Source organism: Cricetulus griseus, chromosome 5 (genome assembly GCF_003668045.3).
Source record: "Cricetulus griseus strain 17A/GY chromosome 5, alternate assembly CriGri-PICRH-1.0, whole genome shotgun sequence".
In the NCBI taxonomy this organism is placed as follows: domain Eukaryota; kingdom Metazoa; phylum Chordata; class Mammalia; order Rodentia; family Cricetidae; genus Cricetulus; species Cricetulus griseus.
The window spans coordinates 89379114-89406531 of NC_048598.1; the positions used below are offsets into that span (position 1 = coordinate 89379114).

Consider the following 27418-nt stretch of genomic DNA (forward strand, 5'->3'; position numbering starts at 1 on the left):
GTGGTGACCAGCTATTTCTAGGGGTGGGCTTGGGGCTGGTTGCTGGCGTCTATGTAACACATAAACACATGCACACTGTACATAGAACTCCTCGACACAGAGAGGAACAAAGCCGGAGGAGATCTCTAGAGAATTCAACAGGAAAAAAAATCTTTCTTCTTCAAGTGGCCCCACCTGGAAGGGTCCCTCAAGGAAAGGACTAGTTTGTAAGGCCGCTGTATGTGGGTACACCTGTGCATGGGCACACCTGTGCATGGCATGCAAAGGCCAGGGCTCAAGGGTTGAAGGCCTGAGACTGCCCAGCCCTTAGACCATCCCACCAGGACCTGGGGCCTCATTTGGAAGATACAGGGGCTGACTATAGGTGGCTTTCGTGAGTAACAACACCAACAGCTGCTTCTCTTTATTTACCCGCTCAACTCTAAGAAGGCCTGAGGCTCAGCCCCTGGCCTCTGTGTTCTGTGTGGCTACAACCAGAAGACAAAGGATTATGGGAATCATACTGTGCCATTATAGGAGCTCACAACATTACAGGGCCACAAGTGTGGCCCTGAGGTTGAGAACCTTGGTGAGCTGCCAGCCATGGGTCAGACTAGAGATACCTGTGACTGTGGAGGAGGCGTTGCCATCTAAGGACATGGAGTCCTTCTTAGGAAAGGGGCCCTGAACAATGTCATTGTTCCCATTGTTCTTGCTTCTCGGAGGTTCCCTCAAACAAGAGGTCACACTGCATGACCCAAATGCTCCATCAAGTCCTCTGACCTGGGGAGCCACAGCTTTTCAAGAGCTCAGCCCCCAAGGCATCTGGGGCACTGAATCCTTTGGTCTGGACAGGGCACAGTAATAGGATGTCATACCACATAGTGGGACTGAGACTGGTGTTGTGTGATGAGGACCAGTGGGACAAGGAAAACAATGTTCGTGTGTCACCGGTTCCTGAGATACTCAGAGGACAGACATTTCTCTGGGAAGTCATGAGAGGGAAGGAAAACAGGGGCTTCCTTTCCCTGACCCTGCAAACCCTGGTGTATGCTTCCCTGTCTGCAGCTTTGCCCTATCTGCAGCCAGTCCACCTCCTTCCAAAGCCCACACATAGGAAAGGAACTGAGAACGGCTAAGGCTGTGCGGCATAAGCAACTTAGGGGGGCCTAAGAAGCATGGTGACGGAAGAGTCTGCCAAGGAGAGCTTGGCATTTCTCTTTCCTGGAGGAGGATCCTGGTGGTGGTTCCCCTGCACCCAAGGAGACAGGATTCCACACAGCGCCATGCATTCCTCAGTATGGTGGTTTGGATGTCTTATTAGGCGGTGACTTAGTGGCCCAGCCTTAGCCCCCCTGTGCTGTTGCCAGGGTTCCCTCCCCATGGGCAAACTGCTATTTTGCCTGGTCCAGATGCCTCTGCCATGGGAATCTCTACTTCCCCCTCTGGATGGCTCAGCTCCCCAAGTTATTTCCCGTTGCCTAGGTGACATCTCTAATTGGATGCTTTTAATCTGTTCCTCTTTTAAAGGGATAAGCCTGGTGCTTTACTTCCAGGTCCCGTCAAAAGCCCTATACTGGAGACTTATGAGTATGTAGTCCCTTCCTGGGACCAAAGCCATTATTCAGAGATAGCTCATGGGCTGGCTCTGATGGACAGTCATAGTGGATCCTGGAAGCATAGTTTCTGGAGGGGTCTACCCTTGAAGATTTAGTAATCTTCTCTCTCCTGCCAGCCCTACCTCATTGGTTTCACACCAGCTTAGAACCTGTGTTTAAAAATCAATCCCAAACCAGATTGGAAATTACCCAAACTAATCAAGTCCCAGTGCCCTTGGTTATCTTTTTTTCCTTCCTATCTGAAGCTGGAAGGGGAAAGAGGAGTTGACATTCAAATACGGTTTTAAATGTTATGTGTGAAGCTGGGCTGTGGTGGCGCATGCCTTTAATCCCAGCACTCCGGAGGCAGAGGCAGAGGCAGGAGGATCTCTGTCAGTTTGAGACCAGTCTGGTCTACAAGAGCTACTTCTAGGACAGCCTCAAACCTCGTCTAGAAAAGCCAAAAAAAAAAAAAAAAAAAAAAAAAGGTTATGTGTGTGAGTGTATGTGTGTGCATAAGTGTACACATACTCCAGGCACATTTGTCAGGGAGACAGACAGTATTGAGGTGATAGCATTTGCAGAAATTCCCACCAGAAGTGTTGTATATTGGATCACACTGTGGACGGACACTTTTCTGTTCTGGAATGTTGACATTTCTTTAGCTGAGACAAGGGGCAGAGGTGTGTTTCTTCACAGCTTCAGTGAAGCCTTGGGCATCTGTGCTTCCCTCTGCAGAGGATGAATCTGGGAGATGCTGACCCTCCGCCTGAGGACCACGATCCAGAACATCACTTGTATCTCATGACTCCTCCCATCCGTGGGTTCCAGCATCTCCCTCTCTCTTGCCTCTTCCACCTCCAGGGTAGACTATGCAGAGAGAAAAGAGACCTACCTGGCTATTTGAAGATCTCATTTTGCCTGACCCTAAACACTATGTGGTAGGCACTGGAATTTAATGGCCTGGCATTTGCAATATGGCTGCTTTTGGCTTCCGGTGCTGTAGCCGTCCCCCCACCCCCCATAGTGGTAGAGGGCAGAGCCCCGAATCACAGAAGAGGTGGTTGGGGGCTGTGCTCTTCACCGCTGGGATCTCTAAAAGCGGGACGAGTTGAAGTAGTCACCAGTAGTTAAGAAGACAACAATAACAAAATCTTATCCGAGAAGAGGCAACCAGTCCTGGTTGGTAAAGGGAAAGCGGCCCTGCGTGTGCGTGAAACTTATGAATGAAAAGGTCAGCGGCTCATTCCAGAGATCACGCTGAAGCAGAGCGGGACCCCCAGTCAGACAGCGCCTCTCCCTGCGGGTCCCCCTGAGTTTCCTCAAGTAGAACTCAGGAAGTGAACTAACTGAGGGCTGAGAAAGGCCAGTTAAGCCCCTCACCATTTACAATTTCCAAGTGTGTGTGTGTGTGTGTGTGTGTGTGTGTGTGTGTGTGTAGGGGGGAGATGCCACCAACCGCCGGTTGGTGCTGTGTTTCCTCTCATTGCATAATACTACACCATTCCCTGTGTGTAGTGGCTGTTCTATATATATATACTCGGGAGGCGACATATGGCGCTCCCTACCCCCACCTGTCAAAACTGTGACTATATCACTTCTGACGACCAGAAGGAAGCTGCTAGGCTGGGCCAGGATTCTAAAGGCTGAGGAGGTAATTCGGAGCCATGGAAGGAGGCACCATATGCTTAGGGGTTGCCAGCTGCTTGTGTGCATGGGGAAGGTTTTAGTGCCCGTCTGCAAAGCCAGGAATGCGCTCGCTTTGGTGCAGTATGCACTGGCGCAGGGAGTTGGGCGGGGGATTTGGGGTGCCACTTTTTCTCTTCCTGGAAGGGAAATCTGTTGGGGGCCACGGTTCTCCAAGAGGGGGGCCCAAAAGATCACAGTCTCATCTAAAACTTGCTCTCGATAACGTCAGGCCTGGCCAAATAGTATTTCTTTAGAAAATATTTTTTTTTTTGTCGTTGTCATTTTTTTTTTTTTTTTTTTTGGTTTCGTTTTTATTGGATAAAGATTAAGAAAGCTCCATCTCAGAGAGATCTGAAGCAAACCCGCCCTTCGGCGCGCAGCCCGGGCCGGGTCCGCGGCGCTGGGGGCGGGCGGCCGCTCTACCTGGAGGCGCTGGTCTCTGCCAGCCGGTTGTTCATGATGCCCAGCGCGCCCACGCCGCCCGAGAAGCCGTTCTGGCGTGTGTTGACGCACACGCTGCGCGGGTAGCCGTTGGCCGTCTCGGACAGCTGCTTCTGCAGCAGCGCCAGCGACACCTTGTTGGACGCCGTGAGGTCGCGCATGGAGATGAGCTCGCCCGACAGGCGGCGGCCCTCGGCGTCGCTGTCGCGGGTCGCGGGGTCGGCGCCCATTGCGGCCAGGCGGCGGCGCAGCCGGGAACCCGGGGTGATGGCATTGCGCCTTGCCAGGGGCGCACCGGGCGCCGGGCAGCAGCGCGTGCAGCAGCGGCAGCTCAGCTTGCGCAGCATCCAGTTGAGCACCTGCTTGATGAGGATGGAGATGACGTTGAAGAGCGAGTAGATGCAGCACACGCCGAGTAGGATGAAGAGGAAGTTGCCCAGGCGGTAGAGCCCCTGGTTCCGGTAGGCGGCGTGCTGGCTGCTCACCAGGTCCCCGAAGCCGATGGTGCTGAAGGTGACGAAGCAGAAGTAGAGCGAGTCCACGTAGTCCCAGCCCTCCACGCTGGTGTACATGGCCGAGGCGCAGCATGCCAGCAGCACAGCGAACAGGCCCAGGATGAGCAGCACGTGGTACACCGACGGCTTCCAGCCCGCTAGGCTGTCGGCCTCTGACAGCGCCGAGCCTCGACGGAAGGTGGCGGGCAGGAGGCCGCTGCGGCGCAGCTGACGCTCTCGGCAGGCGCGCATGATGAAGGCCAGCAGCGAGATGATGCGCTCCAGAAAGAGGTTGAAGAAGAGGATGGTTCCCGCGCAGCCGAACAGTCCGTAGGCGATGAGAAAGGCCTTCCCGCCCACTGTGGCTGGGGTGGTCATGCCGAAACCTGTGGAGATGAGAGCCAGGGTCAGCGAGGGCAAGGGGTCCTTATCTGGTGTGGGGGTGTGGCAGTTCGAATACAGATGCTGGATCAACTCCTGTCCCAACTGATTTAAGTCAGGTGGGGGACCGGACAGCACTTAGACACTTCCCTCTCTTGGCGGCTTTTGATCATGGGAACCCCAACAAGATGGAAAGAGACCTTTGCCGTGGGAATATTTACATAGCACGGGTAGGGTATATAGGCGCTAGGATGGGTCCAATAGGATGTGCCAAGCAGCAACAGGTGCGCACACGCTAACTATTGAGCTTGCCCATAAAGCCAACAAATGACACCTGTTCCCCTGACTGAATTTTTTTATGGACTCCCAGGCAGACAGACAGCCTTGTTGGGGTGGACTTCCAGAAGGACACCTTGTAATTGGGATTGCTTACTCGGGGACCAGTAAGAGAGAATGACCAGAAAGCTTTAGTTCACTTACCGAGCTTACACAAGGGTCCCCTCCCTTGGCTCTTAGAGTGCAAATCTGGACATCTGCCACTGGGTTTCTGATCCCTCTCTCTCTCCGGGACCATCATCAGTCACCCTTGCTCAGACTTTAGACAAGGGAAATGTTTTGACCCAGCTGGACCCTGTGGTGCTGGTCTACTGCTGGAGCTTTGTCCTGGAAGGTTTTCAGCCCTTATAATTAAGAGAAGTAACCTACCCACCATCTGTGGAAAGCTGTGCTTTAAAGACATTGTTAACAGATTCCCACAGAAGGACTGGCTGCCCCACCAGTGTGCCCATTAGAGTTGCTTGAGAAAGAGTGGGGGGCCTTGATTCTCTTGGTCCTTAGAGTCTGAGCTCTCTGACCACTGTCACTCATTTCCATGCCCGTGGGAGCAAAGCTTCAGACACGACCCCCACTTTCTTCACACCCAACAGAAAGGGAGAGCCCATGTGCTGCTGTGAGGTATGTCCAGCCCTGGGGAGAAATCGAGGGTGCTTTGTCCCAGTTGGCTTACTGTCTCCTTAACTAGGCCAGAGAAAATACTCCCTAACATTTTCAGAGCAAATTCCTTAAGCTTGTATGCTAATCACTTTCTTGAGTCCCTGGAGGAAATGCCCAAGTTGTCTATTCATTTTACGCTTACTGACTCAAGTTCAAGGAAAATCCGATGACATTACTCACTGGGAAATATGGTTTGTTCCCTGCGTTCCAAGTCTGGCCACAAAAGAATGAAAAATAACAGCAAATAACAGTAACAAGATCAACGAAATGTTAGTGGTTTGCCCAGGAATGTGAAAGAAGAATTTAACAATACTCTAAAGCCAAACTCTTCTTGGGCTCACAAAGAAATAAACTCTGTATTTATTTATATTAGTGCACGTGCAGGTAGAGTGCAGACAAGCTGATTAATGTTTGTAATCCTAGGGTTTAGGAGGTAGAGGCAGGAGGGCTAGGAGTTCAAGGTCATCGCTAGGTACATAGGAAATTGGAAGCCAGCCTAGGATATAGGAGACCCTGAATGGACTCTAGCCAGCTGAAGCATAGCAAACAAGGCCCTGGCAGGCCTTGACCTTCTACACCATTTCATCTTCCTTGCTAAAAACCTTTAGATTACATTCTTAAAGCTAGCCACCAAGGTCTAATCCTTTATTTGGCCACTTCCTCCTCCTGAGGTTGCCTACCAAGGTCCAGCTATCAAAGTATTGAAGCCCAACACTCAGAAGCCCCTTTGGCTCACCTAATTAACATGCCCAATTAAAATTAAACACCTCATCCTAACACAGGGTTTTCCCTTTTCCCTTTATAAACTGCCATTTCCCAATGGGCCATGTCTCCTCTCTATCCAGAGGCAGTCTTCTGTCCCTCCAGGACAAATATCCCTTCCCCCCTCCCTATTCTCTTCCCCCTCTCTCTGTTCCCTTCCCCTTCTCCCTCATCCTCTGTCTCCTGTCTTTGTCTCTTATTTCCTTCCCTCCATCTCTCTAGGGAAAATAAATCTCCTTAGTGCTGAGACCTTGGTCTTGGGGGTCCTGAGCCGATGGCGATCCTTTCAGACAGTCTCAAAAACAAAATAAAAGAAAGTAAATTTAGAAAGTCCTAGATCAGGGGTTGGAGAGATGGCTGGGTGATTAAGAGGAGAAACTGCTCTTGCAGAGGACCTTAGCAGATATCTGAGCACCCACAACAGGTGGTTCACAACCGCCTAGAGCTCTAGCTCCAGGGAGTCCAAAGCCTCTGGCATCCAAAGACTTAGGCACCTGCACCCGCATAGTCCATTCATATGGTTTAAAGCCCTATATTGATAAGCTAGTGCCCAGCAACGTAACTAGACCTCAGTCTGTTCATTACAAGGGAACCTCATTCACTGGGGAAAAAAAATGCTTATAATATGATGAATCTTGCACAAAAAAGAAGATTGAACAGAAACAAGCTGTAAAGAAACTCACTTGCACTGTTTCAGTAATATAATACATTTAAAAAAATTTTTTAGGGGTGCCTACTTGATTGATCAAATTATAAGGAAAAAGTAGGGACTTTCTTGGGGAGAGGATGCAGGGGAATGAATAATGATTTATATGCAGGGATCCTCTAAATGTCACCTGAATGCCAGCTATGTCGGATATGTTAAACTTTATTTTATGTGTTTCCTCACACCTCCATGATAAGAAAATATTCTTGATTTTTACAGTGTTACAACTGGAAGAGACTTTAATCTTCTTTTGTTACAACTCACCTATTTAAGCTTGAGTACTATTTTATTAGTGTTTGAGAGAAAAGCAGCCGGATGTTTTGTTATTTTCCTTTGTCACTGTTGGCGATCACAGCCAAGCCTGGAACAAGGCTGGCGAGTGCTCTACTACCGAGCTCCATGGCCACTTAAGACACCTGAATTTTGACCTGTCCCTCAAGGTGTTAGTGAGGGAGGAGAGGCAGCCAGAGCCTGTCCTGTGATAGGACATGTTTGGAGACAGACAGCCACCTCCTTTTGTCACAATGGCTGCTCTGCTTAGGTGGGGAACAGAACCTCCAGTGGAGGATTCCTTTGTTAAATTCCTAAAGGAATGGAAAGTCCTAAGCCTGGAAAATTGGTGCTTATCCAGGTTATGAAAATGCTGAATCGGATTTTCCTACTTTTCCATTTTTCAGCTACAGTCTCAATACTGAGAACACTCCATGGCATGTAATTCCTCATGCGTGTGTAATTCCTCGTGTGTGTGTGTGTGTGTGTGTGTGTGTGTGTGTGTGTGTGTGTGTATGTGTGTGTGTGTGTGTGTGTTCAGCAGGGTCTCATGTATAATGGCTGCAGATTTACTATGTAACCAAGGCTGGCTTTGAACTCTGGATCCCTTAGTTTATCTCTAGACTGCTGGGATTACAGGTGTGTGACACTATGTCTGGCCAGACACATCCATGCTGGATTAACTAAATAGTCAAAACAGGTTTGACAACTAGGACATCCCCCACCCTGACTCCCTGACTTCCTCATAGGCTAGAAATTATCCTGGGTATTGGTGGGAGATGCATTTGACTTGTTAGAGTCATTGTGTGCCGGCTTCTTCCACATATCCGCAGGCCACCCATGGCTGTGGGGGAACTGTCAAGAGAATAGTCAGAGGCTGGTGTGTGGTGCACTTTAATTCCAGCACTTGGGAGGCAGAGGCAGGCAGATCTCTGAGTTCAAGGACAGGCTGGTCCACAGAATGAGTTCCAGGACAGTCAGGGCTATACAGAGAAACCCTGTCTGGAAAAACAGGTGTGTGTGTTGGGGGAAGATATCAGAGGACAAACAGGCAGCTTTCCTCCCAGATGGGAACTGGCTGAGGTTACAGGAACTTACATGGACTGCACAAATGTTGGATGGAATGTAGGGAGAATTCCAGAACAACCGACAGTGTCCTCGGAGTCTGAGGTCAGCTGTGTTGGCTAGCTGTCTGGGTGGGAATCTGATAGGGACACCTGCACAAGGAGGGAAGGAAGAGGGCAGTGATGAGAGTGGTCTTTGCCTCAAAGGTGGTACAGGTTGGATTTTTTTAAAGATACTATCTAAGGCCTCTTCCTGCTTAACTTCCATGTGGGTGATGTTTGCACTGTGCCCAGCTTACTGTTACTGTTTGGATCTTTTCAAGGGGAGAAGTTACTTATTGGGCACAGCTAGCTTCATATTTGCTATGCATCCAAAATGACCTTTAACTCCTAAGTCTCCTGTTTCTACCTCCTAAGTGACAGCTTTACAACATTCACCACTGTGCCTGGCTAGTTTGGATCTTGAATAGCTTCCACAGTCTCATCTGTTGAAGGCTTGATGCCTACACACTATTAGGAAGTGATGGAACCTTTCGGGTGAGGCCTTAATGGGAGTTTTTAAGGCTAGTGGAGGGCATATCCTTGCAAGGGGTTATGGGACCCTGGCCCCTTTCTCATTCTGTTTTGCTCTTTAGTCTTGAGTATTGATTGACTGGTGCTAGGAGATGAACCCAGGGCTCTTAGAAAGGGCATGCCCGTCCTTAGAGTGGGCAGTGCAGTAAGAGCCAAAAGAGGATGTTAAGGGCCCAGTGACATAAGACAAGTTCCCATCACAACCATGCCCTCCCTTGTACTCAAGCTCCTGAGGCACAGCAGAGGCCAGAGTAGGAGGAACATGCTAAGTTTTGACAGGAGGTGAACTAGAGGGTTGAGTTTGGTACCTGGGAATGAGTCTCAGTCTCAAGGTTGGCACAAAAGCCAAACCAAAGCAGAAGGCTATTTAGAGATAAGGTTAAAGGATGCAAAAGCAAGTTCTAAAAGATGATATACGGAAACGAAGCTGCCCCCTGTGTCAGCCCATTCAACCAACCAATTCCTCTGCATTTGCCCTGCACACCGTGCCTGCCCAGTGTGTATTGGCTCACATCATCTCTATAAGCTATAAAGAGGTAGGTCCCCACTCCACAGAGGAAAACAGGGATTACAGCAGAGCAGTTGCCAGGGCCCCACATCTGGGAAGTAGGGAGTCAGGGAGAAGAACTTTATCCCGAAGTGATGGGGGATGTCCTTCTGTACATATGTTTCTCTTATTGGTTGATGCAGGCGCCCATTATTTGGTACCGACTCCTTTTTACCATTAGAGGAGCGGAGGAAACTACAGATGGCTTTCCCAGTCTTTGACAGGGGAAAACCAAACAAAAGGAGGGAATGGGAGCATCCTTACCCTCGGTGCCAAGAGTTGCAATATCCATGGCACTCTTTACCCTTAATTTTCTAAACATTGACACTCAGGGCCATACTGCGGCCAAGCGCCACACCTCAGAACCTGAAAGGCCAAAGGAAATGGTAAAATGGAAAGATATCTTAACTGGTCTTTGGAGAGGCCCGGATCCTATTCTCATAAGATCCAGGGGAGCTATATGTGTTTTTCCACAGGATGAAGAGAATCCCCTGTGGATCCCGGAAAGACTCACACGAAGAGCCCCTTCGGACCCTCAAAAGTCGGAACTCCACCCTCTCCCCGGGAGTTGAGAGCCGCTATTATCCAGATTAACTCCTGTCCTTGACGGAGAGATTGTCATCATAGATCACTTCAGCTGTCTCCTATTTTAAGGAATGGGTGGGGATGGGATTGTTTGGTGCAGCCTTTTGCTGCGGATTGGTGTTGCTTCTCTGGCTGGTCTGTAGGCTCAGGGCTCAAACTAAGAGAGACAAGGTGGTTATCGCCCAAGCGCTTGTAGCTTTGGAACAAGGGGCTTCCACTGATATTTGGCTAACTATGCTTAAGCAATAGGCTGCCGGCCAGACAGCTCTTGCACACCCGGAGCCTAGGCTCATTGCACAGGGTAGAGTGTCTGGCTTGAGCAGCCCATGAGGGATGTCGAGCAAGGCATCGCACAGAGAGTTGCCCAGTATGCAGGCTTCTCTGGGAGGCATGTTGTCCTGCATAAGGGTTGCCTGCCCTAGTCTCCCTTTCCCAGAAAAACGGCAGAGGACAGGTCGAGAGCGCTTCGGGTCAAGCTAACAGCCTGATGGCGACTCTTGTACACAGTCTTAATGTTTGATTGGGAAGGTACAACCTCTGCCTCTATCCCTCAACATTTGGGTGACCTATTTGCTTGTAAAAATATGAAGCCTTATCATTAATTAATAAAAAAGGGGGAGATGTAGGGAGCCGTCCCTGCATTCTCCATTACAAGATGGCGCCTGCATCCGGCAGGCACCGAATGTAAACAAATTAATGCACAGGTGCTGGGTAATTTTCCATTCCTTGATCTCTGCCTATTCCGTGGCGTCATATGGCCCTATGAGCTGCAGCCAATCATGGGGTGACACGTCCGAGGCGGCGGTTGCCAGCCTTTATTAGGGGACGGGATTCTTGGCTCGGGGTCTCCGCTTTTGTAAGCTTATGCTCTCTCTCTCTCTCAAGATGCATAAAGCTTTACTGCAGAAGGATCCGAGTGTCCTGTGTGGTTCTTGCCGGCGAGACTATCGCGCGGGACAAGGCATCACTGCTCTCCCTTCGTTGTTCCCACCATGGTGGACTTACCTTCTCATAGCACAGATGAGACACACTGGTCAATTAGATAAGAGCTGCCCCAAGGCTTAAGCACAGCACATGAGATGTCTGTTGCTTCTGGATAAAGGTCTGGTGGACCACAGGCAGGAAACTCATCTCTCCCTAGAGGTCACCACAGGCCCACTCTACTCCATGTGGCCAAGACTATCTCTTCCACTTTCCAGTGTGTGTTGGGACTCTAACACCCACCCACACCCCACCCCAAGTCTGAATTCCTGTTTTGCACTGAGGTCCTCCTTCAGCATTTGGCTTTAGGTTGTGAATCTGGCTTCTTCTTGTATAGCTGAACCTTCCAAAGGCAAGATGACCAATACCAGGTAAGTGGCCTTGTGTGCATAGCCTGTTACTATTGTCCCTACATAGAGCAGGGTCAGAGCCCATTCTGGAGTCTCCTTGTGGCCCTCGCTTAGTTTGCACTCAGAGCAGCCACTTGGAAGGGCAATGACTGTACCCCTGGAATGATACTGGATATGTGATTAGCTGTGCAGCCTCTCTATACAGAGGTGACAGCAGGTCTGGAGGTTCCCTGGCAGCTCAATGAATAGCCACTGAGTGTGTTTTTTATTGTCTTATTCTGAGGTCTGGCTCGTTGGACTCACTACACTCCCCTATAAACCATACATAGTTCAGCTCGGTAGACAAGGTAGGAGATGATCCATCTTCCCTCCTCATTAACATGATGGGCACAGGACACTGGCACAGGCTGAGGAGTTGGCCTACACATTGCTTTCCTCAGTAGAGTAGCAGCCCCCTCAAGCCCAGGCAGTTCATGGGCATGCAGGCTGAGACTGGAGAAGGAACCCAAAGCCCCAGCCACAGAAAATGAAATCCCCAGGAAACTGAAACTGTCCCATCCCCCCACCCACTGGTCACACCCCGAAGAGGTGCAATCTGTCCCCAGGTTCATACCAACCCTGCTGTTTATTGTTTATGCCACATCTATGTGCCATCCCAGTCTGCAAGGAGCAGACTTGGGGCTTTATTATCTCACTCTGACAAAAGCTGTGATGCTCATCCCACAGCCTGCCTGCTGCCACCTTTGCTGACAGGGATCCTGCTGACAGGGCCTTTGTGGTTTAGCGTGAGGAATCTGGGACTGAGATGGGCAGATACTGCTAATAGGTATCGTGCACCCCTGGCTGGTAGCCTCTGTGGGACCCTGGACATGGACACTGTCTTCCTATCCAGCCACTCTGTGAAGAGGGTGTAACTACCCCTGTAATGCAGTCAAGGAAGTCAGCATGGAAGTAGGTGCTCACTGACCTCATGTCAGAGGCTGTACCACTCCTGGGCAATGGGAGATGTGGGTCATCACCTTCTAGAACCTTCTGCCAGGAGGTGCTGCTCTGTTGACTCTGGGGAAAGGGGTATGATTTATAGTTCAATCTGGCATTCTTTTGAGACTAAAACTGCCACTAAGAATTTCCCCAGGATGGTGGAACAATCAGGTTGTTACAAAGCAGCTGGGCTGTGTGATTACAGTATAGAGTCCAGGACATGTCCCATGCCAGAGGGTTTATCTAGTTTCCAGTGGTCTGCATTTTACTAAACATCTCCAAACGAATCTGCTATACATCAATTGAAGTCATTATGATATTAAATTTAAGTTAAATATGTAAGTAGGTATCTTGGAGGATGTCTTGGCTGGACTTTGTCCAGCTGCAGGAAGTTAATTAGAATTTTCATTTGGGGCATATTTTTACTAAAAGGTGATTTCTTAGGTGAGCTAGAACTGGAATTGCAGAGCCTGTATTTTTATTTGCTAACCTTGGCAACGCAGACCCACCTGTCTGTCTGGCACTTCCCTAGGAACCCTTTCCTATCATCACCATCTCATTTGCCACTGTCCCGACACAGTTGTGTGTGACCCAGGCTGGCCTTGAACTTTCAGCAATGCCCCTGCCTCAGGACTGGGATTACAAATACTGGGATTACAGACATGCACCACCATACTCCAATACATTTGAATTGGCTAAATTCAAATTTAATTCAACACTCTAGAATTCTAAGACCTATGCTGAATGGTGGTGGTGGTGGTGGTGGTGGCACATGCCTTTAATCCCAGCACTCGGGAGGTAGAGGCAGGCGGATCTTTGTCAGTTCAAGGCCAGCCTGGTCTACAAGAGCTAGTTCCAGGACAGCCTCCAAAGCCACAGAGAAACCCTGTCTCGAAAAACAAAACAACAAAACAAAACAAATAAAAAAAAGAATTCCAAGAATCATACAAGGGCTGGGTGGTGGTGGTGCATGCCCATAGTTCCAGTACTGGGAAGGCAGAGGCAGACAGATCTCTTAAGTTCGAGGCTAGCCTGGTCTACAGAATGAGTTCCAGGATAGCCAGGGCTACACAGAGAAACTGACAGAGGGACAGACTCAGACAAAGCTTGCTGAGGCTCTTCCTCTGGACATAGGAAACAGGAAGCGAGGTGTGGGCTGTGAGGTGAGGGGACTGCACTGTGGATGGAGCACAGCCTGACCCTGTGAGAGAGGAAAAGGGGCTTCCAGCCGAGCTCCATGGGCTGGTCAGGTGAGAAAGACATGAGTAGAGACACCCTGCGCCACAGGTCACAGACCTGGAATTTCAGGCCAGCAACAATCTAGCTGGTCCTACACCACTCCTCTGGGTAGATAACTAGCTGTCTTGATAAGCCTGGAGAGCCAGAGCTAGAAGGAGAGCTGGGAAAGTTTACAGCATCATTGACAGAGAGCTGGGACCGAGGACAGCTAAGAACAGCCGCCATCTAGGGAGCCCTCAGGATCCCAGGCACTGCACCAAGTGCCCCATGCTTACCAATTCATTTAATCCCTGTCACAACTCCAGGGCACCCACCTTGATTCTAACTCACAGCCTTCCCCACCCTCTATGTTTTAACATGTCTCAAGTCGTCATGCACCTGACAAGCAATGACATAGGTTGTTTGGCAGTATTTTAGATTCCTCATGGTACATGCATGGTTGAGGGTATTTATAGCAAATGGTGCCTTAGATTGGATGGACTGGTGGGAATTACTACCCTCCCCATCTGGGAGACTCATAAATGGGATCCACCCAACAGATAAAGATGCTGAAGTTAGTAACCTGCATGGTACAAGTGATAATGGCTGTAGCTAGAAGAGAAGGGAAGAGAAGCATCCACGGAAGAGTTTGGGAGAAATAAGGAAGGCAGCATGCCACAATCCCACTGTGGCAGTGCTCAGACCTAGTCAAATGGCAGCCGCAGCATCAGGAAACATACAGACCATCTGGGTCCCATCAGGTACATCCACAGTAGCTCCTCCTACCCCAGCCAGAGTGACTGGGAAAACCCAGTGGCGGGAGTGTTTGTGCTCAGTTTTGAAGACTGGGATTTCAAGAAAGTAGGAGCCAAACTCCAGGATTGACAAAGGCATGGCACACCCTAGAACTGTACAGAGTCTGGGGCATATGTAGGGGTCAGGCTGTTAGTGTTGGAGTACATGGGTCTGTGGGGAAAAGAAAAGGAGAATTCTGGGAGAAGCTTCTATCTCATAGCTTCACATGAACGGATGCTACCCGGCTCTACTTTCTAGGGACTGAAGAGCTCAGAAGCCTCAGAAGAAAGCCAGGAAGTTGCCATGCCCAAGGCTTGGCCACCTTCTGTGAACTGCTGAGGGCAAGAGCTGTGGTGGCTGTCATGATGCTCCGTCTACACCTGGGACCCACATGAACAGAATACTTCTCTCTAACCCTTCTGCGTTTCCCTCTAAGATACCACTGTGGTTGTGAAGGGTGGAAGGAGGGTATGGTTTTTTCAGGGCCTAGGGAGCCACATGAAAGCACCAGCTTCATGGGAAACACCTCTGGCCATGCGTGGCCCTCGCCTCCTACCACAAGTTCTGCCTGCCCCCATCATGGACTCATTTTTCCCTTGACTGGGCCTCAGCTTCACCTCTGGAATCACTTCCACCTTTGGGCTCTCTGCTGGGTAGGATGTCCATCTAGAGCTAAGTACCAGCTTTGACAATCCCGAGAGATAGATGATAGACAATTGATAGATGATAGATATATAAATGATTGATAGATGATAGATAAATGATAGATATATAGCTAGATAGCTGATAGATAGCAGATAGATAGATGATAGATAAAAAATTGATAGATAGTTGTTTTCAACTAAATCTCAACCCTTGATTTTACCAATAATGACTTGGCAGCTAGATGCTGGATTGAAACCCTGCTAGCTCAGAGAGACAGAAAAAGCACCCAGCTGACCTTGCCCCTCAGCCAATGTCCCAGAGAGTGCTTTCTCTTACACTATCTCAAATAAGACTCCTCAAATTGAATCCCATGTACTTCCTGTGCATCCTCCTGACTCCCTCTTACTCTCTATGGTTTATTCCTGTCAACTGGTTGCTTGCTAGGCCTCTTGACCCATGGTTGATTTTATTCAATTTGTTTACAATATTCAAGCAGAAAGCTCTTAGATTAATGCTGTGTGCTAGGACTGAGCCACACTACAAGTAGGAACAGGTTTTTCCAGTAAATAACAAAATCTTGGGGTTCACACTGTGACCAAATATCCTGAGATAGATAGATAGATAGATAGATAGATAGATAGATAGATAGTTACAGATGATAGCTGATAGACAGATGATAGATGACAGATGGAGATACAGGGCTGTTGGTGGAAGAGCTGAGAATGGGGACTTCTGTTTGTTACTGCTGTGGTTGGGCTAATTCTAAAGGCAGGAGTGTTTGGCTTAGGTCTCTTTGAGGGTGCAGGGCTGAGTGTCCAACTCACTCCAGTGTTTAGTGACTCTGGATACAGTGGCAGGAGCCAGCCAACCACATGGCAAAAGCACTCCCTTCCATCATACTGCCTGGCTAGCTTGTCTTTGGCCGGACCTCTGGGATGATTTTCTCTGTTTAATGGCAGGAGGCTGAGGGCTGCGGAGGACTGAGGGGACAGGGAAGCTGAGAATATAGGACTAAATCCCATGATGCAGACCAGTGTTTTTCTTCCTTGGTGATGAAGATGGAATCCAAGGCCTTGTGCATGTATATGATGAGTGTGGAGTCCAAGAACTCATGTTCAGTAAGCTCCTTCCTGCAGAACTACAGCCTAGCAGCCTCTCAGCCAGTGCTTTTCAAGTCATGAGCAAAAAGCAACTCCCGAGTCCTGGTGCAGCTTCCCTGCAGGGGCTGCGGTCAACCCCCACTCTGCGCCTCATCTCTGGGATTAAACTCTTCTATCCTCACCAGAAATCATTCAACAAAATGAGTTATTAAAAGCCGGCTAACTACTCTTGCCTCCGGGTAGCTACCGTTTAACAGTCTCTCCTGGGGAGCAGCTGTCAAGTGCAGGCCCCTCGGAGCTGGCGGGAAGATGACTCATTTACATAGTCAGGCTCCATCCTGCCCCCAGCTCCGTCCCTGTCTCTCTGGTGACTAATCCCCTTCAGGGATGAGATCACCACCCCTCCTGCCCCCCCCCCCCCCCATCAAAAGAGCAGAACCCCAGCCTCAGCCCGAGACTCTGGGAGGAGATAGAATCAAAGAGCAAACAAGGCTTTTGCTGAGGCCGAAGTGTGGCCAGTCCTGGGGTTAGGAGCCACTGGATGCGGAGGAGACCGACCTTGCCCAACCCCGCTCAGCCCCGCTCAGCCCTGGTCCTTACTCTTCCAACTTCAGAGCACCGAGGTGAGGCTCCAGGAAGTCAGGCCATCTCTCGGAGGGAGACAGAGAAGCCAATGCGCGAAAACAGGCCCTCTAAATAAACCCAATTTACATTGTCAATAAATGTCAGCTTCATCATAATGTATCTGGAATCTTCCCATCTCAGAGGGGCAGGATTTTTAGAGATCTTCGTGGTTCTAGAAGGCAGAGTCTTTCCAACAGTGGCAAGTTCAGCTCTGCTCAGCCAGGTCGTTATGCGCACTCCCTGCCTACCCGTTCAGCCTCGGGCTGCCTTGAGGGCTTCTGTGTCCAGGATGAAGAGATGCGGTACTTAGGGAGTGGGCAGAGCCGGAAAGGCTAGTCGCCAAGCCCTCGGGATGACTTGGTGATGCACACAGAGGCCAGCCTTGGTCTTTTTTGACTATGATGCTCCACATCCTCCCGCAACCCCCACCTCTTTGCACAGAAGACAGCCTGTCGGCTGTCCGTAATAGATAAGAGGACACAATGAACACAGACCCACAGCTTCAAGCTTGGCCCTGAGAAGTACCCATCAGGGTCCACAGAGAATCCTGTGTTTGCCCTGCCAGCCTGCTGACATGCTCTCCACCCAGAGGCTGGCAGATAGGCCAAAGGTCCATCAAAGCAACTACCATAGCACCTCAGAATGTCCCTTAGAGCCTGGAAGGGGTCAGAAGGGGTGAGACTGTCACTGCTGAGCAGAGGACCTAGGCTGGGCTGGTTCTAAATGCGAACGTTGTACAGGAAGCAGTGAGTGGAGCTGTGGAGTGAATTGAACCTTTGGAACCCCAGGCCTGGCACCTGCTGATAATTTTGAGGCACAGTCCAAGGTCATTACACAGGTTTTGGGTGTTAGTATTCAGGCATCTGTGTTGGCCTGCCCTTAGGGTTCTGACAGGACATGCCCTCAGCTGCAGCCACTAAGAGCAACACCTGTGCACATTCACTATGTTCCCTTTTAAAAGGGCCCTGCTCCCCAACCCCGTTGTAGAATATTATTTTAAGGTGTGTTACTTTTGTTTATGCTCTGGGACATTTGTTGAATAATGTAAAGAAGTGTTTGATTAAATAAAATTCACATGGAGTCAGGAGACTGGGTCAGCAACTAGCTGACAGGAAATTGTTAGGGAGGAGCCAGGTGGAGAAGCGTTTATAAGGACGAGAAAAAGCACAAAGACTTCTTGAGAGACTTGAAGAGGTGAGCTGCTTGCTATTCGGCCTCTCTGGAAAGCAGGATTCTGTTTCAACCTTTGAATCTTGAGTTCTTTAGCAGGATCGAGATTTAAATAAGCTTCTTTAGTTGCTTTGAAAGAACAGAATTCCCTCAGGCTTCAGGCTCTTGTGGTCTCACCACTGCTGGTGTAGTGGTGGGACTGCAGCTGTTAAATATGATAGCTGTACTTTAAAAGGCAGCAACAATTAAAAAAAAGAAACATCTCTTTTCCTCTGTCTGTCTGTTCCTTTCTCTCTGTCAACCCCCTTCTCTGTCTCTCTTTTCTACTCTGCTGCTCCTGTCTCCAGAGGCCGGTCTCCCCATCCCATTCACTCTTCCCTAATAAAAACCTTTCCACCTAAGCTCTGTCGCATGGTGTCTTTCTCTCGAGCGCCACTTTTTAAAATTACAGCATGGAGAAGGAACAGATGTGACACCCAAAGTTTTCCCCTTGTCCTTGAGGCCCTGCTCAGCATACAGGTAAGAGGATATAACTGGTCTCTCTTGTAAACACCTGCCAAGCTGTACCGTGCGGAGAGGCTACTGCGGTCAGGGTGCCTGCCCTGGGTCTGTGTCGTGAGTTGGTACTGTCCTCTGTGTAGAAGGAGATGGAGGCTGGTGGTGGTTTCAACAAGAATGTCCCCCACAGGCTCACAGATTTGAATGCTTGGTCATTAGGGAGTGGCACTGTTAGTGGGTGTGGCCTTATTGGGAAAAGTGTGTGGGGGGGTGGGGGGGTGGGTTTTGGGGTTTCAAATGATCAAGCCAGGCCAACTGTCCATCTCTCCCTTCTGCCTGCAGATAGTAGAACTCCCAGCTTCCTCTCCAGCACCATGTCTGCCTGCATGCCACCATGCTTCCAACCACAACTAACCTCTGAACCTGTAAACCAGCCCCAGTTAAATGTTTTCCTTTATAAGAGTTGCTGTGGTCATGGCGTCTCTTCACAGAAATGTGATATTGACTAAGACGGGTGGGGCCGAGTTTTGGAGCTGTCAATGACCTTGACCAAGGTCATAGAATAAGGCACTGCAGTTGTAGTTCAGGACTGCTCACTGCCAAATCCTTGTTCCTCCTCCATTACTTGCCTTTTCCTCTCCCAGTGATACAGAAATGGCCTCTGACACTGTTCCTCTCTACACTGTAGCTCACACAGTGTCACAGAAGCACAGCCTGGCAGTGTCACGTTCTGGCTGTCTGAGCTCTCACTGCTTTGATATTCAGGGGTGATGGACTTTCTGCTCTCCCACCATGTGAATCAACTCATCGCTAGCTGGCACTTCTTACATTTTTTTTTTTTTCTCAAGATAAGATTTCTCTGTATAGACTTGGCTGTCCTGGAACTTGCTCTGTAGACCAGGCCTTGAACTCACTTAAATTTTTCTTACATTTATTATTATTATTATTATTATTATTATTATTATTATTTTGGTATTTTGGTTTTTGAGACAAGGTTTCTAGCTCTGTATATCAGGCTGGCCTCCAGATCCGCCTGGCCTCCAGAGATCCGCCTGCCTCTGCCTCCCAAGTGCTGGGATTAAAGGCATTTGCTACCACCACCTGGCCTTTAGTTGTTTTTTATTGTACCTATGTACACTATGGCCTGTGTGGGGAGGTCAGAAGACAATTTGCAGGAGTCAATCTCTTCTTCTACCATGCGGGTCCTGGGAACTGAACCCAGATGGCCAGGTTGGGCAGCAAGTGCTTTTGTCCACTGTGCCAGCTCGCTGGCCCACCTAGCAGTACTGTCTTCTCTCAGGCATTTAGTTCCATGTTGCCTGCGACTGCTTCTGTTCTGCTGTTCTCTACTGTCCTGAAGAGTTATTTAGCCCTTTGTGTTTTTTCATTCTGTCTGGCCAGCGAGGACACACAATTGCCCAGGCTTCCTCCTACCCTGGGGGAAATAGCTTTGACAATTCCTGCTGGCACTGTCAGTCACCAGCAGCAGGTACTGTTCCAGGATTGTGGATTCCCTCTTGGATGGAGTTTCATTCCTTTCATGGGTTTCTGTAGTGTTTCTCTGCCTTTAGGCTAAAATTGAGTGGGCTGTGTTTTGATAATGAAGGTAGAGAACGGGGAATTCGATGAATAATGTTGTTCCTGCCCCACCACCAAAGACACCAGGAAAACACCTGTTGAACAAATTGGCTTTACAGCCTCATTGTGACAAGGGCTCATTGCACACTGGAGAGCAGCTCTGTGAAGGGACTTCTGAAGGGCTAATTCTGTGATCTGGGCTTGGCTTTGAAGACTTGGTGGGAAGGCTGAAGGCAGCAGGCTTCACTCCGGATTGGATGCTGCCAGGGAGTGGAGGGAAGTGCTTGGGCACCTTGATCACTCTGAGCTGCACAGAGCACTGCCAGCCGCTCCTGTTAGCCAGACAGGGAGTGTTTGGTTGCCCTTGCCATCTGGTAGATGCTCATCACTTGGTTGGTGTTAGGCCTTTGTTCTCTTAGCTTGCTCCATTACAGTTGTACAGTGAGCTCCTCTGGTGTAGTCCAGTCAGAGAGCAGCACAGCCTTTCTCTGAGCAGCAAACTGACTTTTGGGAGCTGCCTTCATCAATCTCCAAATGGCTCTGTCCTCAGTGTCCCAAGGACATACCCAGTTGGATGCCTGATGGGGGTAGTCCATATATATATATATATATATAATATATATATATATATATATGTGTGTGTGTGTGTGTGTGTGTGTGTGTGTGTGTGTGTGTGTGTGTGTGTGTTTCTTTTATTGGTTGATGAACAGAACACTGTGGCCAATAGAAGCAGGAAGATAGGTGCGACTAGGAGACGAGGAGAATTCTGGGAATGTTAGGCAGCAAAAGCCTGCCAGAAAGAGATGACATGTAGTTGCCAAAAGAGTAAGGGTCTGGACCTTTCTCCAGTAAGATATGACCACATGGAAATACTTAGATTAATAGAAAGGGGTTAATTAAGACAGAGCTAGCCAATAAGAAGCCCTAGCCACTGGCCAACAGTTTTATAATTAAAATAGCATCCATATGTTTATTTGGGGCTGAGAAGGGCAGTGGGACCTGGTGGGACAAGAAATCACCAGCTACAGATGCCATTCATTATTTATTAATTTTTTAAAGATTTGTTTATTATGTATACAGTATTCTGCCTGCATGTATGCATTCCAGATGCGGGCACCAGATCTCATTATAGATGGTTGTGAGCTGCCATGTGGTTGCTCGGAATTGAGCTCAGGATCTCTGGAAGAGCAACCAGTGCTCGTAACCACTGAACCATCTCTCCAGCCCATCATTATTTTCATAAGAGAATTTCCTTCCCAGTGTTCATTTTATCTGGTGGTATCCATGCAGGTGTGCATACACATGGTGAGCATGTCTAGGTGGGGAGAATATAATTTTTGTATGAGATTTCTTCTGTATACTTTTATAAATGTTTCACATTTCTGGGCAAAAATGGGGGCTGTTCCTGCTTTTGTCCTTTTGCCTTGGTGGAGACCAAACCTACAATCTTGCACGTTAGACAAGGAGTCTGTAGGTAAGGCCTCCTAGATAACATATATGGTGTAAGAATAGCAGTCACTGGGAGACCTCAGCATTGAAAGGGAGGAAGCCTTTAAAGGAAGTTTCATTTACCACTCACTGAGGGCCTAGAGTATATCAGGCACCATGCCAGGACCTTGTGAGTCATCAGTGATCCTAACAAAGTTCCCTGCTCTATGAAACTTACAGCCCAGTGTGGCAGATGGATGCCAAACAGCAAACAATATGTAGTAAGTTACATGGCATAATGTGCTAGGTAGAATAAACAGCAGGCCGTGGAAGTGTGGAGTGCTAAGTGGGGGGGGGGCAGGTCTGGTGTGGAGTCGGGGGTCAGAGGAGGTCTCAAGAAGGCATCTGCATAACTGTCCCAGGTCCATCAGCAGCTTGAGCAAAGGCACTGAGGCAGGGAACCTGGGGAGGGGGAGGATGAAGAACACAGCAGTCAAAGAGGTCACCTGGCAAAGCCCAACACACTCCCAGATGACACCTGAGAAGATGAGAAAGCCTAACCCTCTCATTGGTTGGAATAAGAGAAACAAATCCACCAATGATTTTACAAAAAGAGAAAGACACATGATGTCCCGGCAGATGTCAAGCAGCAGTGGGGACACTGAATATGTTTACTGACTTTCAGCATTTTATTCAATTTTAGAAGGAAATGGAAAGAACAGCCGTGTGTGTGTGTGTGTGTGTGTGTGTGTGTGTGTGTGTGTAAGAGGTATATAAGAGGAGACCCAGACAGGGCAGTAGTCAGGAGGAGATAAGGGGACAGATCAAGGCCACAAAACAGAAAAAACTCAAAACCTAAATTTGGTAGGAGGTTAAACACAGAGAAACAAGCTGACCGTGCAATTCCAGCACTCAGAGAGGTAAGAAGTCAGGCTCAAAGGAGTTCAAAACCACCCTCTGCTTTATGATGTTTTATCTCACAAAATCAAATCAGAACAACCCAAATGAAACCACAAGCTGAAATAGAACCAAATAACGAAAAAGACAGAAAGCTCATTGTTCTCTCAGGATGGGTGCAGGGAAGCAGCCTGCTCTGGGCATGAGGGAAGGTAGTCTCTGGAGCATTTCCTAGGGACTCTGAGGGCACCCAGACACCGGAAGTGCCACTTTGCCTCAGAGAAGCAGAGTAAATTGTCCATATATTGAGACATGGTGGCCAAACCACAGGCCCTGGAGCCAGGGATTTGGGTTCAGTCAGCCATAAGCCTCACAGAGACCTTCAGCCAGCTACATCTGTTTCCTTGTCTATCAGATGGGTCGGACAAACAGTCGCTGTACTTCTCAGGGTACTTGGTGGAGAGCAGACATCAATAAATATGACTCACCTGTAATGATAACTTGTTTGTACAAATAAAGCTTGTCTGAAGATTAGAGGGTGGAGCTTGACACTAGCTAACCATAGAGGTCTGTACAGACAGGAAGTGAGATGGCTGGGCAGAGAAAGGAATATAGGAGGGAGGAAACAGGAACTTAGTCTCTTTTCTGCTAGGAAGCTAGTGAGGTAAAAGTGGCTTTGGCTTGCTCCTCCTCCTCTCTTCATCTCTCAGCATTTTCCCTTATATCTGACTCCAGCCTTTTATTATTAAAACCTATTAGAACTCATGCTATACTTTATCAGCTTATTATTGAGATTGGGTACCTGCAAAATAGGGAGAGCCAGGCCACACTTGGCAGACCCCCAGCTTACAGAAGGTACAATAGGTGAGGGAACCATTCTTCTGGCTCATCTATGTGCTCATCTGTGATTGGCTTTCCTAAAGTTATAAAGAGCCTACTATGTGACAGCCATGAGGTGAGACTGCTATGTCAAGGAGCTTAGTGTCTGGCTAGGATGAGAGGGACATTGTCTCCCCACTTTGAGTCTCCAGGAGATCTTAATGAACATAGGCAAAGAGTCCCACTGGTGGGAATTCTAATGCCATCTCTTTTAAAAATATATTATTTGTAAATTATGTGATTGTCTGTATGTGCACAAGTGCAGGTGTCAGTAGAGACCTGAAGAGTGTGTCAGATCTCCTGGAGCTTAAGGTGTGTGTTAGGAACCAAACTCAGGTCCCTCTGTGAGAACAGTACCCACTCCTAACTGCTGAGCCATCTCTTCAGCTCTTCCAAATGCCATTCTGTATCCATATGGTGTGATGGGTTGGTTTTGACTGTCAATTTAACACAGTGTAAAGTCACTGGGAAAGCGTATCTCGGTGAGGGATGGGCTGGGTTGGGGTGGCCTGAGGGCATGTCTGTGATGGATTGTCTTAATTGCGTTAATTAATATGGGGTTTCTCATCCCACTGTGGGAGGCACTATCCCATAAGCTTCGTGCGTTAATTTCTGCCTGATATGGGTGTGGATGTGTCTAGCTGCCTCAAGGTTTTGCCTTAACTTTCCTACAATGATTTGTAACCTGGAATCCTAAGTCAAAATAAGCCCTTTTTATTTTATTTTTTTTTTAAAGATTTATTATGTATACATTGTTCTGCCTGCGTGTATGCTCCTTGCCAGAAGAGGGCACCAGATCTCATTATGGATGGTTGTGAGCCATCATGTGGTTGCTGGGAATTGAACTGAGGACCACTGGAAGAGCAGCCAAAGCCCTTAACCTCTGAGCCATCTCTCCAGCCCAGTTGCTTTTGTTAGGGTATTTATCACATAAAGCTAATACAGATGGGTAATCAGAAAATAGAAACCATAGACTACGGAAATGCTCTCTCTATGATTCAATGCTGGCTCTTGTGCCTTCATGAAGGAATGACAGAGGCATCCATCCACTTCAAAGCCTCTGCAAAACCAGAGGGAGAGCATTGCTGTCCATGTCCCATACATAAGTATCCATGAGATTCCCTCCTCAGCACCCGGAACATTGGTTGCTATGACACTTGTTCATTTTCATCCTTTTAAGGAGCCCTGGCTGGCCTCCCTTTGGCCCAATGTGACCACCCCCCTGGGTGGCTCAGAGCCAAGCACCATGGAGGGATCACTGCCATCCTGGGTCTCAGACTTGATCCTCTCATGCCTTTTCTCACATCTCTGAGCTTCCTTCATCCTCCTCCTGCTTTGTTCTTTTCCTCCAGTCTACAGGACCAATGATGAGCAGCCACGGCATGCTCACGGTGGCTTCTGAAGCCCATACCTGTCTGAACTGTGATCCCCTGCAATTCACATGTCGAGGTCCCGGAGCTCTGAGTGCGCCTGTATTGGTAGACAGCCCCTATGAGACTAACAAGGGCAGCAAGGAGCCTCGTCTGATCCTGTGAGAGGAAGCAGTGAGGGCCCAGAGACACAGAGAGTCAGAGCCATCTATAAGCAAAGAGACTTATGAAGAAACCAAATCTCCGTGTTAGCCTATGGCTCTGTGAGCTGCCTGCCCTCACTGTCAGGGAGCCAAACCAGATTCACATGGGCCAGCAGCTTGGTTGGCTGCAGGAGCCCGCATGGCCAACCCTGGCCGCTGTTTCCCTGCAGCGGAGACAGCAGGGAGTCCAGAATGCAAAGCTTCATTCCAGAGCCTTGATCAGGAGGCTGTGTTTATATTTATCCCACTAACTGCAGGGGGATGTTTATACCAAAGAAATGGCCTCCCCTGTGAGATGGGTCATCGCTTCTGGCTCCTGTAGGTCATCGTCATTGGGCCACCTCCTGGAGGCTGATGGAGGCTACTGAGCCCAAGGACAGATGCCCTTGCAAACAAATCCAGCTCTGCTGTCTCTCAGCTTCATTAGAAATCTCAGTGCTTTGTAGGTATTCAATAAACAGGACAAATGAATGCAGGGCCTGGCAAGATGGCTCAGCAGAAAAAGGCACCTGCTCCAAACCCGAGTTCAAGCCCCAGGACCTATATGGTGGAGAGAGAAAACTGACTCCTGAAAGTTGTCCTCTGGCTTCTATTTGTCCACTATAATAGGCATGCACACACACACACACACACACACACACACACACACACACACACACACACGTGCGTGCTAATATATATGTAATACACTAATATATGAATATACAATATATGTATATATACACATAGATATATATACACATGTATACACACTAATATATGTATATACACACTAATATATTATACACCCATATGTATACACAAGCACACACATATATACACACTAATATATATGTATTTACACACACTATATGTATATACAAATTTTTATGTTTATACTCACACAGACTAATATATGTATGTACACATATACACAGACTAATATGTGTTTATATACACTAACATATGCATACACAGATATATATGTATATAGACACACTAACATATGTATATATATACACACTAACATATATGTGTACATATGCACACTAATATATACCCTAATATATGTGTATATATGTATACTAATATATATGTATACACACATATGTATCTACACATGCTAATATATATATACACATTAATATATATGTGTACATACATACACTAATATATGTATAGATACACATATATGTATATATACACACTAATATATGTATATGCACAGTAACATGTATATGTACACATTAATAGATATGTATACACACGCATGTTAGTCTAAGGCCAGTGAGATGGCTTAGCGGGTACAGGTGCTCGCTGCCAAACCTGATGAAATGAGTTCAATCCCCAGGATCCACAGAGTTGAAAGAACCAACTCTCAGCAAGTTGTCCTCTGACCTCCACACATGTACTAGACGGCAACTCTCGCCACGGCTACCACTAACCACTACCACCAAGAGCAGCAGATAGCTACACTCTTTTAAACGCAGTCACTGCCCTGTGACACTTTCTTCACTGAAGCTTGGGTGGTCTTTGCAGTTTTAGACCATTTTCATACATGTCTTATTTCTCACACCTGCCTAGGTAGGACATGCTGATACCGTGTCTTCAGACGTGGAGTCTGAGGTTCAGGTGACGTTGTGAAGGATTGGTGGAGGGGTCAGAACTCCAGCAGGGACCACACTGTGGCTGAACCTCTCCCTAGGTCTCTGATGCCATCACCAGGGGATCTCAGAGCAGAATCAGGAAATGAGGAAAGCTCAGCTGAGCTGCCAGGGTCTTCTGCTCTGCGGGAGGACACTCTAGAAGGCAACAGGGTATGGCCCTCAGGCATGTGCCCTGTTGGTTTTTCCTTAAACAGAATTTGGACCAAGACAGCCATGATACCCTGGAAGTGGGTGTGATCTGGTCCCCGGGGAGCTGGGCATGGGGACGGACAGCCTCTCACCTCCGCTGTGTCTGATTCTGAGGTCCAGAGAGCGGCACGTTGTGTTTTCAAAGTGAGGCATCAGCACCTGGCCTGTTCTCATAGCGGTTCCTTGATTGGCAGGAGAGTGGAGATCCCTCCAAGGAGCCAGTTCTCCAACATAGGTTCCAGGAGCAGGAGTTCCCATCTGTAGTGCTCTAGCCCGAGGCCTGCCTCACCCCACACAGTGAAAGGCCAGAAACATTCCAGAAACATACCCTCCTCTTACGTTTTTCGCGCTCTCGTGCGTGCGTGTGCGTGTGCGTGTGTGTGTGTGTCTACATGCGTACACGTTCACAGTGTGGATGAGTGCATTTATGCACATATGTGCACATGTGAACGGAGAGGTCAGAGGTCAACCTCAAGGGTCTTCCTCCTCTATCACAGTCCACCTTGTTTTTGAGATAGGATATCTTGCTGGGACCAAAGTCTTGCCAGCTAGGTTAGACTGGCTGGCCAGTGAGCCCCAGGGGTCCCTCTGCTGCTGCTTCCCAAGTAATGGGGTCGCAAATGCATTCTGCCGCACCTAGAGTACTTAAATGGGTCCTGGGGCTCAAATTCAGGTTCTATGCTTATGAGGCATGGGTTTTACCAGCTGTGCCACCTCCCTAGCCACACTGTCACCTCTTTCTATTGGACTCAGTGTGCTGAGCGCAGCTAGCCCTACACCATGA

General features: G+C 48.5%; 1 protein-coding gene across 1 annotated transcript in view; it reads right to left on the reverse strand.

The window, feature by feature from the left end:
- Nucleotides 1–3543: 3543 nt before the first annotated feature.
- Nucleotides 3544–27418, reverse strand: part of Kcnk12 (potassium two pore domain channel subfamily K member 12) — a 47581-nt gene continuing 23706 nt past the window's right edge. The window contains exon 2 of the mRNA XM_027417994.2: nt 3544–4587. Coding sequence (XP_027273795.1) covers nt 3686–4587 — 902 coding nt within the window. The 3' untranslated portion in view covers nt 3544–3685. The remainder of the gene's footprint in view (nt 4588–27418) is intronic.